At 45.4% G+C, this 17,700-nt stretch overlaps 2 protein-coding genes across 2 annotated transcripts in view; one reads left to right on the top strand and one right to left on the bottom strand.

Annotated features, from left to right (window-relative positions):
* Nucleotides 1-2,185: 2,185 nt before the first annotated feature.
* The window catches only part of LOC144676376 (uncharacterized), a 28,752-nt gene continuing 13,237 nt past the window's right edge, over nucleotides 2,186-17,700 (bottom strand). The window contains exon 4 of the mRNA XM_078536812.1: nucleotides 2,186-3,747. Within this exon, the coding sequence (XP_078392938.1) occupies nucleotides 2,601-3,747 (1,147 nt within the window). The 3' untranslated portion in view covers nucleotides 2,186-2,600. The remainder of the gene's footprint in view (nucleotides 3,748-17,700) is intronic.
* LOC144676379 (uncharacterized) lies at nucleotides 13,805-17,353 on the top strand. Its single transcript, XM_078536813.1, has 2 exons — nucleotides 13,805-14,695; nucleotides 16,573-17,353. Exons 1-2 carry the CDS (start codon nucleotides 13,908-13,910, stop codon nucleotides 17,216-17,218), a joined length of 1,434 nt encoding a protein of 477 aa, XP_078392939.1. The 5' UTR covers nucleotides 13,805-13,907; the 3' UTR covers nucleotides 17,219-17,353.

Consider the following 17,700-nt stretch of genomic DNA (forward strand, 5'->3'; position numbering starts at 1 on the left):
CGATAACTGAGTGAATCCCCTCTTGCACTCAGAGCAGGTGAATAGCCTCTCCCCAGTGTGAACTGGCTGGTGTCTCAGGAGGTGGGATGAGTCAATGAATCCATCCCATTCCTAGTCATTTGCTAATTAGTTTAAATCTAAGCCCTCTGGTCATTGACATCTCTGTTAATGGAAGTAGGTCCTTCCTATCAACTCCATCTGGCCCCTCATAATTTTATACATCTCAGCTAAATCTCCGCTCAGCCTCCTCTGTTCCAAAGAAAACAACCCCAGCCAATGCAATCTTTCCTCACAGTTAAAATTCTCCAGCCCTGTCAACATCCTTGTAAATCTCCTCTGTACCCTCCCTGTTGTGAACACATCCTTCCTGTAATGCAGTGACCAGAACTTTAGTCAGTAATCTAGCTGTGGTCTAACTAGTGATTTATACAGCTTTGGTATAAACCCCCCTGAGTTTGGAATAAAAACAGAAAATGCTAGAAATACTCAGCAGCTCTGGCAACATCTGAGGAGAGAAAGGGGTTTCAGGTATGTGATCTTTCATCAACAGAAATTGCTGGAAATATTTCCTGCTCTTGTATTCTATGTCTCAGTTAATAACAAAAAGTATCCTGTCTGCCTTTTTAAACACCTTATCTACCTCTCCTGGCACCTTCAGGGATCTGTGGACATGCACTCCAATGTCCCTCTGTTCCTCTACACTTCTCACCATCATACCAGTAATATTCTTTCCCTTTGCCTTGGTTTTCCTCCCCAAATGTATTTATTACCTCACACTTCTCCAGGCTGATCTCCATTTGCTACTTTTTTGCCCACCTGATCAGCCTATTGATATCTTTCTGCAGCCTATAGCTTTATTCCTCACTGTTAACCACAAAGCTGCCAATATCTTAATCATGGCCCCTATGTTAAAGTCTAATTCAGTGATTTATATCATAAAAGCATGGGATCCTGCAGTAAGCCATCCAGGGCTTCACTGGAAACAGCCTTCTTGTCCCAAAAACACCTCTCAACCATTCCCCTTTGTGATCGTCCAGCACATTGTTTAATACATACAAACATACGAATGTATGATCTAGGAGCAAGAGTAGGCCACTTGGCCCTTCAAGCCTGCTCCGCCATTCAATAAGATCTTGGCTGATCTGATTGTAACCTTTCACCTACCCCCAATAACCTTACACCTCTTTGTTAATCAAGAATCTATCTAGCTCTGCTATAAGTGTCTTCAAACCCTATTTGAACTAGAGTTTGGCCCCAGGAGCATGATATATAGAATGCATAGGATGCATCCTGGTTTTCCGACATGGAACCGGATGCGCAATTCACAGGACTTGGATGCCCTGCCATCCCTTTGTTTATCCAATTATTAATTCACTTAAACAAAATAAACTAATGATTAAAATAATTAAGGATTCATCAGCTACTCTCCAATCAGCTTCTTCCATTGTGTTGAAGTCAGCTTATTTTTATAGGAACTTAACAGAAATGTTTGAGTTGATTGGGATTATATTCGCTGGAGTTCAGAAGAATGAGGGGGGATCTCATAGAAACCTATAAAATTTTAACAGGACTAGACAGGGTCGATGCAGGATAAATGTTCCCAATGGTGGGTCAGTCCAGAACCAGGGGTCACAGTCTGAGCATACGGGGTAGACCATTTAGGACTGAGATGAGGAGAAATTTCTTCACCCAGAGAATGGTGAGCCTGTGGAATACGTTACCACAGAAAGTAGTTGAGACCAAACCATTGTATGTTTTCAAGAAGGAGTTAGATATACTCTTGGGGTGAAAGGGATCAAAGGGTATAGGGAGAAAGCAGGAGCAGGCTATTGAGTTGGATGATCAGTCATGATCATAATGAATGGCAGAGCAGGCTCGAAGGGCCGAATGGCCTACTCCTGCTCCTAGTTTCTATGTTTTTCTTAACTCCGAATACCTAAACACCTCAGAGTTTAATTTCCTGAAAAATTCAGACTTCTTCACGATTTCAATCCCTGGTTAGTTAGCTTTATCATTATCCCATAGATTTGATTAATTACTGACTCTAATTATATGTTAAATTATCAATTTGTCTTTAGTTTTAGGCTGTGATTACTTAATAGTTGATCAATGCAGTGACCAGAGCTGTACTCAGTACTCTAGCTGCGCTCTAACTAGTGTTTTACACAATTCTAACACAATCTCCCTGCTCTTACATTCTAGTCCTCAGACAAGAATGTGTCCCAAATGCCTTTTTGACCACCTGATCTACCTGTCCAGCCACATTCAGGGATCTGTGGATCTGCACTCCAAGGTCTCTTTGTTCCACAAAACGGGATGATGCTGAGAAGTATATTGTTCATTCCCTTGTCTTGTTTACCCTCCCAAATTCATTATCTCACACTGCTCCAGATTGAATTCCATTTGCCATTTTTCTGCCCATCTGACCAGTCCTTTGATATCTTCCTGCAGTCCACAGCTTTCTTCCTCATTCTCAGCCACACCAGCAACTATTGTAACATCCGTAAACTTCTTAAATGTAGGGGCAATGAGTAAGTCCAAATCATTGTTATAAACCACAAACTGTGGAACCCCACTGGAAACAGGCGCCCAGACATGATTCAGTCCTGGATGTGATTAACAGCAGCAATAACAACAGAACCCAACCCCCGCTGTCGCATGTGAACTTGCTGGTGTCTCAGCAGGTTGTTTGACTGAGCGAACCCCTTCCCACACATCGAGCAGGTGAACGGCCTCTCCCCAGTGTGAACTCGCTGGTGTGTCAGCAGATTCCTTTTACTTTTAAATCTCTTCTCACAGTCAGAACACTTAAAAGGTCTCTGATCAGTGTGAACAAGTTGGTGTGTAGTGAGATGAGATGACTGAGTGAATCTCTTGCCGCACACAAGGCAGGTGTATGGTTTCTCCCCAGAATGAACTCGCTGGTGTATCAGAAGGTCAGATGAATCAATGAATTCCTGCCCACATTGACTGCAGGTGAATGGCCTCTCCCCAGTGTGAACTCGATTGTGTCTCACCAGGTGGGCTAACCGAGTGAATCCCTTCCCACAGATAGAGCAGGTGAATAACCTCTCCCCAGTGTGAGTGTGTTGGTGTTTCAGAAGATCCTTTTTGCTTTTAAATGTCTTCTCACAGTCAGAACAATGGAAAGGTCTCTGATCAGTGTGAACAAATTGGTGTGTCAGAAGGTGGGATGAACAAGTGAATCTCTTACTACACACGGAGCAGGTAAATGGCCTCTCCCCAGTGTGAGTGCGTTCGTGGTTCAGTAAATCCTTTTTGCTTTTAAAGCTCTTCTCACAGTCACAACATTCAAAAGGTCTCTTGTCAGTGTGAACAAGTTGGTGTGTCAGGAGGTGGGATGACTGAGTGAATCCCTTCCCACACACTGAGCAGGTGAATGGCCTCTCCCCAGTGTGAGTGCGTTGATGTGTCAGTAGATCCTTTCTGCTTTTAAAGCTCTTCTCACAGTCAGAACATTTAAATGGTCTCTCATCAGAATGAGCACGATGGTGAGTCCGGAGGTTTGATAAAGCATTAAATCCCTTCCCACATTCAAGGCAGGTGAATGGCCTCTCACCAGTATGAACATGCTGGTGTGTGTAGAGGCTGGATGACTGAGTGAATCCCTTCCCACACACAGAGCAGGTGAACGGTCTCTCCCCAGTGTGACTGCGTCGATGAGTTTCCACTTCAGATGGGGAATTGAATCCCTTCCCACAGTCCCCACATTTCCACGGTTTCCCCGTGGAGCGGGTGTCCTTGTGCCTCTCCAGGTTGCGTGGTCAGTTGAACCCAGGCCACACACATACAATATGTGTACAGTCTCTCCCTCACTGTGATGTTTTTTCAGGCTGTGTAACTGGTTAACTCTTTCCACAGTCAATTCACTGCAACACTGTCACTCGGGTGTGTGTCTGTCTTCGTGCTTTTCCAGTCACATTGATGTTTGAAATCTTTTCTCACAGACAAACATTCCTCCTTCCACATTCAAAGGCCGATGATATTCAGGTCCTGGTGAAGCAATTGTCTCTGTCAGATCTTGATGTGATGTTTGGTTTGAATCTCCCATCTGCAAATCAAACCCTCTGAATGCCCTGTAAAAAGAGTTTAATTTGAAATACTCAAAATATGCAATAAACAAATAGGCCATTCTGTCCAACTATTCTGCTAGTTTTATGCTTCTCCTCCCATTCCATGCAAATTATCTCAGCCTTTCAGTTTATCTTTCTAATCCCTTTTCTCTCACATACTCATCTAGTTTCCTGTTGAAATTATCAGTTTTCTTCCCTCAATGGTTTCTGTGAGTTCCACATCCTCTCACCACTCTCTGAGTAAAGAAATTTCAAGTGGAAACATTGTCTCCATATCTACCCCGTCCAACCCGTTGATCATTGTGAAGACATCTATCAGCTCACTGCTCACGCTTCCTTTTTCTAAAGAAAAAAAGCCCCAATCCAAACTTTCCCAACACCTGTAATTTTTCTGTTTGTTTACAAAGCCCATCCCTGTCAGTCGAGGATAGAAATTGAAAAGAGACAGATATTTCTCTTGGTTTGAGTTTGCTGTGTGTAAATCCCCCCCTTCTAACCCCCTTTCAGTCCAGGATAGAAATTCACAACATTCTCTCCTCCTGCTCCGGGTTTGTCACCGGGACATTTCTTCTCGGGTCCACTCGGTGCAAACGGAGAGTCGGTTGCTTCTCATTCGGGCTTCACGGTTTACACAACATGTTTCCGGAGCCTCTCCGCCCACCCGCCGGATCGCTCGCTCCCTCCACCCCGCCATCCCCCCCTTTACCCATTGTGGATGCGGGAAACAAACATCCGTCCTGGTCATGAGTGACACTGCGCATGCTCCCAACACTGGGCGGCACAGCGCCTGCGCACTGCTCTCCTGTAGCGTTGATAGGGGACATTCTTCACCGCCGTGCATGCTGGGTAAAATCGCCGCCATAGCGAATCCCAATTGTAAACAGATTTATTTTTGTTTTCTCACTGGGGTCGGACGGCCAATAAATAAGATTAAATTCCTGCTGGGTTTTCTTTAATTAACCCATATTTGTCGATGTGAATATTAATTTTATCCCGAATCATTGTTTCTAGGAGTTTCCCCACCACTGAAGTTAAGCTGACTGGCCTGTAGTTACTGGGCTTATCTTTACCCCTTTTCAACAAAGTTGTAATGTTTGCATTTCTCCAGTCCTCTGGAACCACCTCTGAGTCTAAGTATGATTGGAAAATTATGGCCAGCGCCCACATTTTCCACTCTTACTTCCCTCATTATCCTTGGATGCAACTCATCCAGTCCTGGTGCTTTAGCAACTTTAAGCATAGACAGCCTACCTAATGTCTCCTTCTTACCAATTTAAAATACTTCTATTGTTTTAATTACCTCCTATTTCACCGTAGCCTGGCAGTATCTTCCTTGGTAAAGACAGATGCAAAGTATTCTTTCTCTCTGCAATATTATTCTCTCATTCATTCTCTCTCCAGTCAGAATGTGCCCATTGCCCTTTGTTGTTTCATTGGCCTTTATTGCCTTTCATCAGCCTTATTTGGCCTTTAATGCAAGAGGATTGGAGTACAAGAATGAAGTTGTCTTGCTACAATTATACACGGCTTTGCTGAGGCCACAACTGCAACCCTGTGTGCAGTTCTGACTTCCACATTTAAGAAAGGTTGTACTTGCATTGGAGGTAGTAGAGTGAAGATTCACGACATTGGCCCCTGGGGTGAAATGGTTGTCCGATGGTGAGTGACTGAGTAAATTGGGTCTACAATCTCAGGAGTTTAAAAGGTGAGAGGTGATCTCATTGAAACATTTAAGATTCTAAGGAGCTTGACAAGGCAGACCTGGAGAGTTTGTCTCACCGGCTGAAGAATCAAAAACATGGGGCACAGTCTCAGAATAAGGATCTGATTATTTAGGACTGAGATGAGGAGAAATTTCTTCACTCATGCTGTTGTGAGGCTTTGGAATTCTGTACTCCAGAGGATTGTGGGTGGTCCATTGTTGAATACATTACAGGCTGAGACAGAAAAATATTTGGTCTCTCGGTGAATCAACATAAATGGGGAACAGGTGGAAAAGTGGAGTTGAAGCCAAAGATCAGCCATGATCATATTCAATGATGGAGCAGGCTCGAGGGGCTCTATGGACTATTCTGCTGCTATTTCTCATGAACTTATGTCCAGAAAATCATTTTAACTTGTGAAACTGATTCGATTTCTGATTCCCAGCTGTTTGTGTTTTAATCTTGTCCCATTGAGTGATTTCACTGTGACTGAATATGGTTTTACTGATCAATGGACATTTAGCTGTCAGTGACTGCACTGCAGAAACAATTCGTTTAACTGTTCTGCGTGGAAATGAGAAACTGAGCAGAAAATGTTTAACAGGTACACTTCTCTCAAATACTGAGACTAGAGAAGGGAAATATGTTGTTGACAGCAAGCAGTCTCAGGCACTCCATTTCTGATTAGTTGTTTTTATTTAATTGTAAGAAAATAGGGAAGTGTAACACAGAAATAAGAAGAGTTCATACACCACCGCCCCACACAGCTTACATCATTATTTTGATAAACGCTCCAAGATTTAGTCTTTTAAATTCTATTTGTCTTCAATACTCGGCTTTCCAAGAGCTTCTTTTAAACTCTTCAACTCATCTGTGATGGTCACTTTCTGTGCCAAACCGGCCTTTTTAGGAAATAAATTGATCATTACTTCTCTCTGCCAGCCTAACTTTCTCCCTTTTTATGTATGTCTTTCTCACTCTGCATCATTCTCCATCAATCCCACTCCCACAGTATTTGGAATATATATTGTTCTTCAATAGAAACAGGAGGAGGCCATTCAGCCATTGACGCTGCTCAGAATTCACTAAGAGAATTGTTGATCTGCCTATCAGCATCTTTCCCTTACCTCCATATTCCTCGCTCAACAAAAACGGAAAAAACTCAGGCAAGCAAACCCCCAGGAGGAAACTGGGCCAGGGTTGGGGGCAGGTGGCGTTGCGGAGGTGCTCAACTCCACTTGAGCATTCGTTTATTGAACCTAAGTCCAACACCTTAATCACTCAATGATCCTGCTGCATTGGAACCATTTTCTGACCGCTCATTGAACCAGACAGAACACATTCCAATTGTCTTGATGAGTTTCTTTTCCTCAAATGTTTCTCAGTTCTATTTTCATCAGAATGATGAATATTATTTCCAATTTGAAATGACTGACAAGTTCCTCTCTGCATTATAACTGAGAATGTGTCTATTTGCTCAGCATTAACTGCACCTGGTAATAGAGATGCTTTGGGACTATTTGAACTTGGTTTCAGCCCATGAACTCAATGGTTCACTGAGGGCTTGGTGATACACATGATACCGACATATTCACGGCGTGGGGAAGACTGTGAAGAGAATCTGTGTATCTATATATGTATCAATATTGCATAGACAAGGAGATAGAAAGGAGGGAAACTGAAATGAATGGGGTGTATGAAAGCAGACACAAAGACAGAAGAATGGATGTGCACTGTGTATAATGTACCTTTACTCTCCTGTGATTTCAGATATCCTGTAACATGATGGTTGTGAACTTGATGTTTTTTTTAATCATATTTTGCTTAAATTCAAACATCCACCTTCAAGTTTGACATGAGGAGAATCTTCTCTGTTGCAGAGAGCTAGCTGCCTTTCCAGAGATTCATCAGAGGTTTCAATGATGATGATGAAGGTGGTGATGGCGATCATTACTATCATTTTATGTCTATATAACCAAGAAACAGTGGAAAGTAGAGGGGATTCTCTTGTGACATTTAATGAGGAAAATAATGCCACACTAACTTGCATCTTTAAATTAAGAAATCGTAGACCTCATGTGTGCTGACATAGTCAGAAGGTCAGTAAACCTCCACAATGTCACAGAAGAAGGTCATTCCCCCTGTAAGCAGACTGACTGTAGCCCAGCTCGGGGTGTTTCCATTCACTGACATAAAGGGGTGAGAACATCCGAGACACGATTTCAGATTATTGAGGGAGGGGTTTAGAATGGATATCTTCAAATATCCAACTCCCCTTTTACAGAGTGGACACTGACAATGCGGCTCCTCAGCATCTGGGTTGTGAGGGGAGCATTTCTGACAGGTACTAATGGATTAAACAAATTTAATCCTTTAGTTAGTTTTATGAACATTATTCGAGCCAGGATTTTTAAAACCCACAGGACTGAGCTTTTCCTGTTCGAACATTTTCTTCAGATCTGAGCTTTGGAGATTCTGTCACTCAACCCGTCCCTGGTTTCAATAAATGAACCAGCAGAAGGGTTAGGACAGGTTAGATTAGAAGGAAAAGTGGTGACTTTACGCTGTCTCTATGAGAGGACATGGAGCATCAATTATTTATACTGGTCCGGGCAACACCCAGACACACAGCCCGAGTTTATTCGAATGAAATACACCAGCGGTTATGCAGATAAAACAGATTTTACAACAGCCCATTTCTCTTCAGAGCTCGAAATCGGGACTCAGTTCACCATGTTAACTATATGGGGGCTGCAACTGACAGACACTGCAGGGTATTACTGCTCCCCGAGGCTCACAGTGACAGAAACCTGCCTGATGGGCTTGTGGTCAAAGGTGTTTCTCTGCCTAAATTTATCCACGAGGAATAGGTCCAACTACTTGTAGCGTTCCTCAGCAGCGTAGCCAGACCCATCCTTCACAATACAGGGGACAGGTAGAACCTCAGCACATAGTGACACTTGGTGTTTGTGTACCGAGGGTCTATGCACAGCTTGATGCAGCCACATACAAAAGTTGTTCTGAATGATGACAATATTTACCTTCTCCCTAAGCTTCTGCTGGTTCATTTATTGAAACCAGGCATTCTCCTTGTTCTAACGGTGATAATCCCTGTCTGCCCAGTGATTCCCTGAAGTCAGCCCTTGAATTGTTTGTGCATTGTTTCATCATATTCCCACATTTCACTAACAAATGTTGAAATGTTTGCTCCACACCCACAGGATTTCATCTGTTTAAAGCCACAAACAGAAAGGTCCAGTTTTCTTCTGGAGTTTGAGACAAATCAGCTTTCAAAATAATGCAGGGTTTCAGCCAATGAGAGAGATCAGGGCTCAGCACCGCCCCTCATTCACTCCGATTGGTTGGAGGACCAACCGCTCCCGCTCGGTGTTCCAGTCCCGCCCGGTCCTCGAGCCCCGCCCCTTCTTCCTTTTGCTGCCGTCAATCACTCTCTGGGCATTGTGATCCGGAGCATGCGCAGTGTGGGTGATGTCCATGGACAGATGCTTGTTTGTCTCATCTTCAGGCGGTGAAAGAAATGGCGGAGTGGAGGGAGAGATGAAGCCAGTGGGTCGACGGGGCGGGTTCGTAAGTACCCGATGCGGCTCTGAACCCAGAATAAGAGTTTACCGGTGCCGAGTTTGCATCTGTGGCGGGAAGGTTGTGGGATCACGGCTCCAACGAAAGGGTCTGGGTTAACGACCGCCATCTTTATTGGGGTCAATGTGCAGCAGGGCGCATGCGCTGTCTTTTTTTTTTGTAAAAATATACTTTATTCATAAAAAATCTTCAATCACATTCAAAACCATTTCAAAAACAACATTACAAGGGTACAATCCAGGTTAAACTTTTACAAAATGTATCACCAGGTGCATCAGTACAAACAATATTACAATCATTTACAGCCTTTCATTTTGATCTGTACAGCCCGAGGGGCTCTAAACAGTTCCCAGTCTCTCGGTGCGCTGTGGTAGAAAGGTCTTAGACAGCGACCCTTCCCCATTGCGCCTTTGCGGCAGCTGCCCCAAGCTTTAGTGCGTCCCTCAGCACGTAGTCCTGGACTTTGGATTGTGCCAGTCCGCAACAATCGGTCGGGGACAACTCTTTGTGCTGGAAGACCAACAAGTTTCGGGCAGACCAAAGCGCCTCTTTCACCGAGTTGATGATCCTCCAGCTGCAGTCGATGTTTGTCTCGGTGTGTGTCCCTGGGAACAGCCCGTAGAGCACAGAGTCCTGTGTCACAGAACTGCTCGGGATGAACCTCGACAGCAACCACTGCATCTCTCTCCAGACTTTCTTTGCAAAGGCACAATCCACAAGGAGGTGAACAACGGTCTCTTCCCCACCACAGCCACCTCGAGGGCAACGTGCAGAGGGGGTGAGACTCCTGGCGTGTAGGAAGGATCTGACGGGGAGGGCCTTTCTCACCACCAGCCAAGCTACGTCTTGGTGCTTGTTGGAAAGTTCTGGCGATGAGGCATTCTGCCAAATGACTTTGACAGTCTGCTCGGGGAACCATCCCACAGGGTCCACCCTCTCCTTTTCCCTCAGGGCCTCTAGGACGTTACGTGCTGACCACTGCCTGATGGACTTGTGGTCAAAGGTGTTTTTCTGCATAAATTTTTCCACCAGGGACAGGTGGTACGGCACGGTCCAACTACTTGGAGCGTTCCGCGGCAGCGTGGCCAGACCCATCCTTCGCAACACCGGGGACAGGTAGAACCTCAGCACGTAGTGACACTTGGTGTTTGCGTACTGAGGGTCTACGCACCGCTTGATGCAGCCACACACAAAGGTGGCCATCAGTATGAGGGCGATGTTGGGCACGTTTTTTCCCCCTTTATCTAGAGGCTTGTACATCGCGTCCCTGCAGACACGATCCATTTTCGACCTCCAGATAAAGCGGAAGATGGCTCGAGTGATCGCCATCGCGCAGGAGTGTGGAATGGGCCAGACCTGCGCCACGTACAGCAACAGCGAGAGTACCTCACACCTGATGACCAGGTTCTTACCCGCAATGGAGAGGGAGCGTCGCTCCCACATGCCCAGTTTCCTTTTCACCATAGCCACTCGCTCCTTCCAGTTTCCAACGCATGCCCCGGTCCCTCCGAACCATATCCCCAGCACCTTCAGGCCGTCAGCCCTGACAGTGAAGGGGACAAAGGATCGGTCAGCCCAGTTCCCAAAGAACATGGCCTCGCTCTTCCCACGATTTACCTTGGCTCCCGAGGCCAGTTCGAACTGGTCGCAGACGTGCATCAGTCTGCGCACCGACAGCGGATCCGAGCAGAAGACGGCGACGTCGTCCATGTACAGGGAGGCTTTTACCTGAGTGCCTCCACTGCCTGGGATCGTCACTCCTCTTATGCCCGGATCCTTCCTGATGGACTCGGCAAAGGGTTCTATGCAGCACACGAAAAGGACAGGCGAGAGAGGACAGCCCTGCCTGACTCCAGATTTAATCGGAAAGCTATCTGTTTCCCACCCATTGATTGAGACTGCGCTACTGATGTTAGTGTAGAGCAGTTGGATCCAATTTCGAATTCCCTCCCCAAAGCCCATTTTGGAGAGCACATCCCCCATGTAGGTGTGCGATATTCTGTCAAAGGCCTTCTCCTGATCCAAGCTGATGAGGCAGGTATCCACACCCCTGTCCTGTACATAGGCAATCGTATCCCTGAGCAGCGTCAGGCTGTCAGAGATCTTCCTGCCTGGCACAGAGCAGGTCTGGTCAGGGTGAATCACCAATTCCAGAGCGGATTTGACCCGGTTGGCGATGACCTTGGACAGAATCTTATAGTCCACATTCAACAGTGAAATGGGTCGCCAATTTCTAATTTCCTCCCTTTCCCCCTTGTGCTTGTAGGTGAGGGTGATGATGCCTTTCCTCATGGATTCTGACATGCTGCCGGCCAGGAGCATACTCTCGTACACTTCTAGCAGGTCTGGGCCGATCAAGTCCCACAGAGCCGAATACAACTCCGCCGGCAGGCCGTCGCTTCCGGGGGTTTTACTCTTCTCGAAGGACTCGAGGGCCTTAGTCAGTTCGTCAGGAGTTAGCGGTTTGTCTAGGCTCTCATCCCTGTCCCTGGCAGCAGGAGGAGAGAATGTTGTGAATTTCTATCCTGGACTGACAGGGATAGATTTTGGAAACTCCTTTTACAGTGGGTTAGAAAAGATTTACACACAGCAAACTCAACACAAAGACCTGACTCGAGTCACTCGATTCATCAGGACCTGGATATTATTGGCCTTTGAGTGTAAGCATTGAGTTCTGTATCACCTTTCTTCCTTACATGTAGATTCTGCCCAAAATCTTAAATCTGCCGCTGCGATACTTTCATGATTAGCTAATATCTTGCCACAAACTTGTACAGTACACGTCTATGAAATCTCCCCTCAACCTCTTCTGCTTCAAGGAGAACAAACTCAGTTTCTCCAACCTAACATTGCAACTAAAATCCCTCATTTCTGGAACCATTCTGATAAACCTCCTCTGCACCCTCTCAAGGACCCTCACATCCCTCATAATGTGTGGTAATCACTGGTTTGCACAGACCCAGATGTTCTGTGTTCGTGGCTGTGATGTTATCACACACCGACAATTCCTCAGTGACATCACCCCCGCTCCCCAGGTATTTCCTCAACTGGGAGATTTTTCTCTGACTCCAGTGCTTCTGATATCTTTCCAACTGCAGGCTCCAGCAGGAGATTTTAATATTGAATACTGAAATTATTTCAGAGGTGAGTATTTTTGACCATTCATCTACAATTTAGAGCTTTTCTTGCTAAACTCAGTTATCTGTGACAGGTTCTATGGCTCTGGGATTCCTTTATTGTGGATCTGAATTCATGCCCATCCATTGCTCTGTTTCTGCCCTCCCTATTCACCTCTCTTTCATTATCTAACTTTCTCTGTCTCTAATAATGGGTGTATTTTAACTCTGTTTAACATTTACTGTTACTTCTGCTGACCATGTCTAAATGAGGCTCCCACAGCTGCCCATCCCCTGACCATGGGCTGCTGGCTTCCCAGCTTTATCTTCCCACAGTATCTTTCATAGTCAGGAATTATTTTTAGCGCTATAGTCAATTTCTCTTCAGTTTCTGAGTTATAATGACCATCAAATTCTGCACTATTTTCTTCCCCATAATTCATTCTGCACACACTGAAACATTAACTCTGTTTCTCTCTACACAGATAATGCCTGACCTGCTGAATATTTCCAGCATTAGCTCATTTATTTCAGATTTTCAGCATCTGCAGTATTTTGCTTTTGTTTTATTGCAGATGTTCCTCACAGAACTGAGTCTGGAAACAGAGATGGACCAATTAAGAGCTATTTGTGTCGGAGTGGGTGTTGGCTGCAGAGATTGGTCCCTGGCCTCCTGTGTTGGTCCTTTGTCACTGAATCATAGAGTCATTGACTGATTACAATACAGAAGGAGGCCTTTAGCCCATTGAGCTCGTGCTGGTTCTCTGCAAGGACAAATCAGTTAGTCCCACTCCCCTGCTCTTTCCTCGTAGCCCAGCATTTTCTTTCTCTTCAGGTGCTTGTCCAATTCCCCTTCCTTTGTTGAGTCAGTTTGAGATGGCGGGGAACTTGGAGTTGATTGTGTTCACATACACCTGTTACCTTCTAGGCGGTGGAGCTTAAGGGTTTGGGCGGTTCTGTCAAAGATATGGCTGAGTTGTAGATATATAAAATCCCTCTCCTTTACCTCCTGCATCTCCCACTTCTCTGTCCCTTGCTCCATCCTTCTCCTCCCTTAGAGCCCAAAGCCTTGTGTAGGCCTGGACTGGGTGGCAGGTTCTCTTCCCTTAAGGACATTAATGAACCAGTTGGGTTTTTATGACAATCCAGTCACTTCCGAAGTCACTTTTCCCAGTGCCGGCCCCACAAATGACCAGATTCATTCAGCTCAATTTCACAACCTGCCTTAGTGTTTTTGTGGGTTCTTTCTCACTCCCTTTTTTCTGTTTTAAATCAATTTCACAGAGTATTCAAAGGGAAGGATTTGCAGATGGGAAACTGGAAACCAAACATCACTTCAGGATCTGGCAGAATTACCAAATTTATCGTAACCTGAATATCATCTGAATTTGAACATGGAAGGAAAAAGCACGGTTCACAGTGGGGAGAAACTGTACATATGTTCTGTGTGTGGACAAGGCTTCAACCAATCATCTGGCCTGTCAAAACATAAATGCCATCACAACAGGGAGAAACTGTGGAAATGCGGTGACTGTGGGAAGGGATTTGATTACCCATCAGAGCTGGAAATTCATCGACGCAGTCACACTGGGGAGAGGCCATTCACCTGCTCCCACTGTGGGAAAGGATTTGGTAAGTCATCCACCCTGCTGACACACCAGCACACTCACACTGGTGAGAGGCCCTTCACCTGCTCCGATTGTGGGAAGGAATTCACGCAGTCATCCAACCTACTGACACATCAGCGAGTTCACACTCGGGAGAGACCGTTCATCTGTTCTGAGTGTGGGAAGGGGTTCATTTTTTCAGCCAACCTGCTGACACACCAGCGAGTTCACACTGACGAGAGACCTTTCACATGTCCAGACTGCAGGAAGTGCTATAAAACTCCCCAGGAACTGATGTACCATCAACGTGTTCACACTGATGAGAGACCATTCAGGTGCTCTCACTGCGGGACTGGGTTCAGGCAATCATCTCATCTCACTGCACACCAGCGCACTCACAGCGGAGAGAAACTGTTCGCCTGCTCCGAGTGTGGGGTGGGATTCACTCAGTCAGCCACCCTGCTAAGACACCAGCGAGTTCACACTGGGGAGAGGCCATTCACCTGCTCTGATTGTGGGAAGAGATTCACTCAGTCATCCACCCTGCTTAGACACCGGCAAGTTCACAAGAAATGGCAATGATTGAATTCTGCTGTGAATCACATCCAGGACTGAACCATGTTCATTGGGGTCAGTTGTTGCTGATGTTCATAAACTCCAGCCCAGTTATAAGGGAGAATATTTTGGATATAAATCAAATAAATCAGCTTTGTGTTAAACATACATTGTGTCGAGTCTTTTTAATGTCTGTAACACAAGTTCATTCCTTTTGAAGTGCTCTCCCTCTCCCCTCCAACAAGTGTGAGGCGCTCATGGAGCTTCTTTGTCACTAAGATTGAGAGAATCCGATCAGCTGCCTCTGCTGCTTCCCTCCCTTCCACTTGTCCATTGGGCCAAACTGCCTCTAAAGACCCTTTTTTTCCAAGTTCTGTACTCTCATATTTCTCCAGTTTTTCTCCTATCTCCCTATCAGAGCTCATTTTGTCCATTTAGGGAAGGCAATAGCGTAGTGGTGTTGTCGCTGGACGAGTAATGCAGGGACCTGGGTTCAAATCCCACCACGGCAGAGGGTGAAATTTGAATTCAATAAAAATCTGGAATTAAAAGTTGAATGATGACCGTGAAACCATTGTCGATTGTTGGAAAAACCCATCTGGTTCAGTAATGCCCTTTAGGGAAGGAAATCTGTTATCCTTACTTGGTCTCTCCTCCAGACTCGCAGCAATGTGGTTGGCTTTTAAGTGGCCTCGCAAGCCACTCAGTTATCACCACCTCAAGGGCAACTAGGGATGGGCAATAAATGCGAGGACAGAATATATCTGCACTTGGAGCGACACAGATTAATCAGGGATATTCGGATTTGTTAAGGGAAGGTCGTGTTTGACAAATTTGATCGAATTTTTTGAGGAGGTAACCAGGAATGTTGATGAGGTTAATGCATTTGATGTGGTCTACATGGACTTTAACAAGGCTTTTGATAAAGTCCCTCATGGCAGACTGATCAAGAAAGTAAGAGACCATGGGATCCAATGCAAATTGGCACGTTAGATCCAAAATTGGCTGAGAGGCAGGAAGCAGAGAGTGATGATAGAGGGATGTTTCTGTGACTGGAAGTCTGTTTCCAGTAGGTTTCTGCAGGACTCGGTGCTGGGGCCCTTGCTGTTTGTGGTGTACATAAATGATTTGGACTTAAATGTAGGGAGTATGATCAAGAAGTTTGCGGATGATATGAAAATTGGTAGGGCGGTAAATAGTGAGAAGGATAGCCGTAAACTGCAGGAGGACATCATTAGACTCGTCAGGTGGGCAGAGCAGTGGCAAATGGAATTCAATAACCAGGGAAGTGCTATAAAACTCCCCAGGAACTGATGTACCATGATGTAAGGTAAGAGGTAGAAGGCTAAGAGGGGAATGAAGGAGAAATTTTTTCACCCAGATGGTGTTGGGAGTCTGGAACTCACTGCCTGAAAGGGTGGTTGAGTCAGAAACTCTCATAACATTTAAGTATTTAGATATTCACTTGCGTTGCCAGAGCTATGGACCAAGCGCTGGAAAATGTGATTCGTGTAGTCAGATCTTTGTTGACCAGCGAGGACACGATGGGCCAAATGGCGGCCTCCTGTGCTGTAAACATCTATGAGTAAAAAATATTCCATAGAAACTAGAACTATCTGTTCTGAATTTCTATCTTATCTTATAGTGATGACGTTTGTAAACTCCCTTTACAGGATGTTAGAAGGAGCGGATTTACAGATGGGAAGCTCAAATCGAACATCATGGCCTGATCTGACAGTCACTCAATTCATCAAGACCTGAATATAATCAGTCTTTGAATGTGGAAGGAGAAAAGTCTGTCTGTTCTATCTGTGGGAAACAGCTTCAAGCATCAGAGTAGTTGGAAAATCACCGAAACACGCACACAGCTGAGTGAGGGTGTTCCAGCGCACTGACTGTGCAAAGAGTTTGAGCCAGTTACACAGCCTGAAAAGAAAATCACATCGTTCACAGAAGAGAGATACCGTGCACGTGTTCTGTGTGGATCAGGTTTCAACAGATCGTCCAAGCTGGAGCGACACAAAGACACTTACACCATGGAGAAACCCTGGAAATGCGGGGACTGCGGGAAGGGATTCAGAACCCCGTCTGAGCTGGAAATTCATCAACGCAGTCACACCGGGGAGAGGCCATTGACCTGCTCCGAGTGTGGCAAAGGATTCACTGACTCATGGCACTTGCAGAGACATCGACGCACCCACACAAGGGAGACACCATTTACCTGCTCAGATTGTGGGAAGGGATTCACTCGGTCACAACACCTGCAGACACATGAACGCACTCACACTGGGGAGAGGCATTTTACCTGCTGTGTGTGTGGGAAGGGATTCACTCAGTCAGTTAACCTGCTGACACACCAGCGAACTCACACTGGGGAGAGGCCATTCACCTGCTCTGTGTGTGGGAAGGGATTCAGTAGGTTCGGTAATCTGTTGACACACCAGCGAGTTCACACTGAGGAGATGCTGTTCACCTGCTCTGACTGTGGGAAGGGATTCACTCAACCATCTAACCTGCTGAAACACCAGCAAGTTCATGAATGACTGTAGGAGTTGGATTCAGCTGTTTTCACTGCTGTTAATCACATCCAGGACTGAGGTGTGTAAGAAATGTGCCCCAGCTGCGCTCTCCCATGGTTCAGAGCTCCTGGACAGGAACAGAAGGCTCCTTTACAACTGGGTTTAGAGTCAGGAAGAGCAATGGTGAATGCTGGAAATGTGCTGTCAAATCAGAGATTGGTGTAAAACTGTGACCTGCTCCTGACTGAAAGTGAAACGGCAGGTTTAAGCTTCCAGACTAAGAAATGACTGTGGTAGTTATGGTACAAGGATTTAAAATGTTTGTGTGACTTTCCTGAGGCTACAAATATAAGGCAATGGCAACAACAACTAGCATTTATCTAGAACCTTTAACATAGTAAAACATCCCAAAGTACTTCACAGATGATCAAAAGCTTGGTCAAAGAGATGGATTTTAATAAGTGTATTAAAGGAGAAGAGGCAGTTTAGGGAGGGAATTCCAGAGC

This window comes from Cetorhinus maximus, unplaced genomic scaffold, assembly GCF_964194155.1.
Source record: "Cetorhinus maximus unplaced genomic scaffold, sCetMax3.hap1.1 HAP1_SCAFFOLD_1551, whole genome shotgun sequence".
NCBI classification, from domain to species: Eukaryota; Metazoa; Chordata; class Chondrichthyes; order Lamniformes; family Cetorhinidae; genus Cetorhinus; species Cetorhinus maximus.

Bases quoted from the DNA above. Each gene is read 5' to 3' on its own strand.
- LOC144676379 (XM_078536813.1), top strand. From the start codon at position 13,908: ATGGAAGGAAAAAGCACGGTTCACAGTGGGGAGAAACTGTACATATGT. The intron at 14,696-16,572 runs GCAATGATTGAA...AGCGCACTGACT, and splicing joins CGGCAAGTTCACAAGAAATG to GTGCAAAGAGTTTGAGCCAG.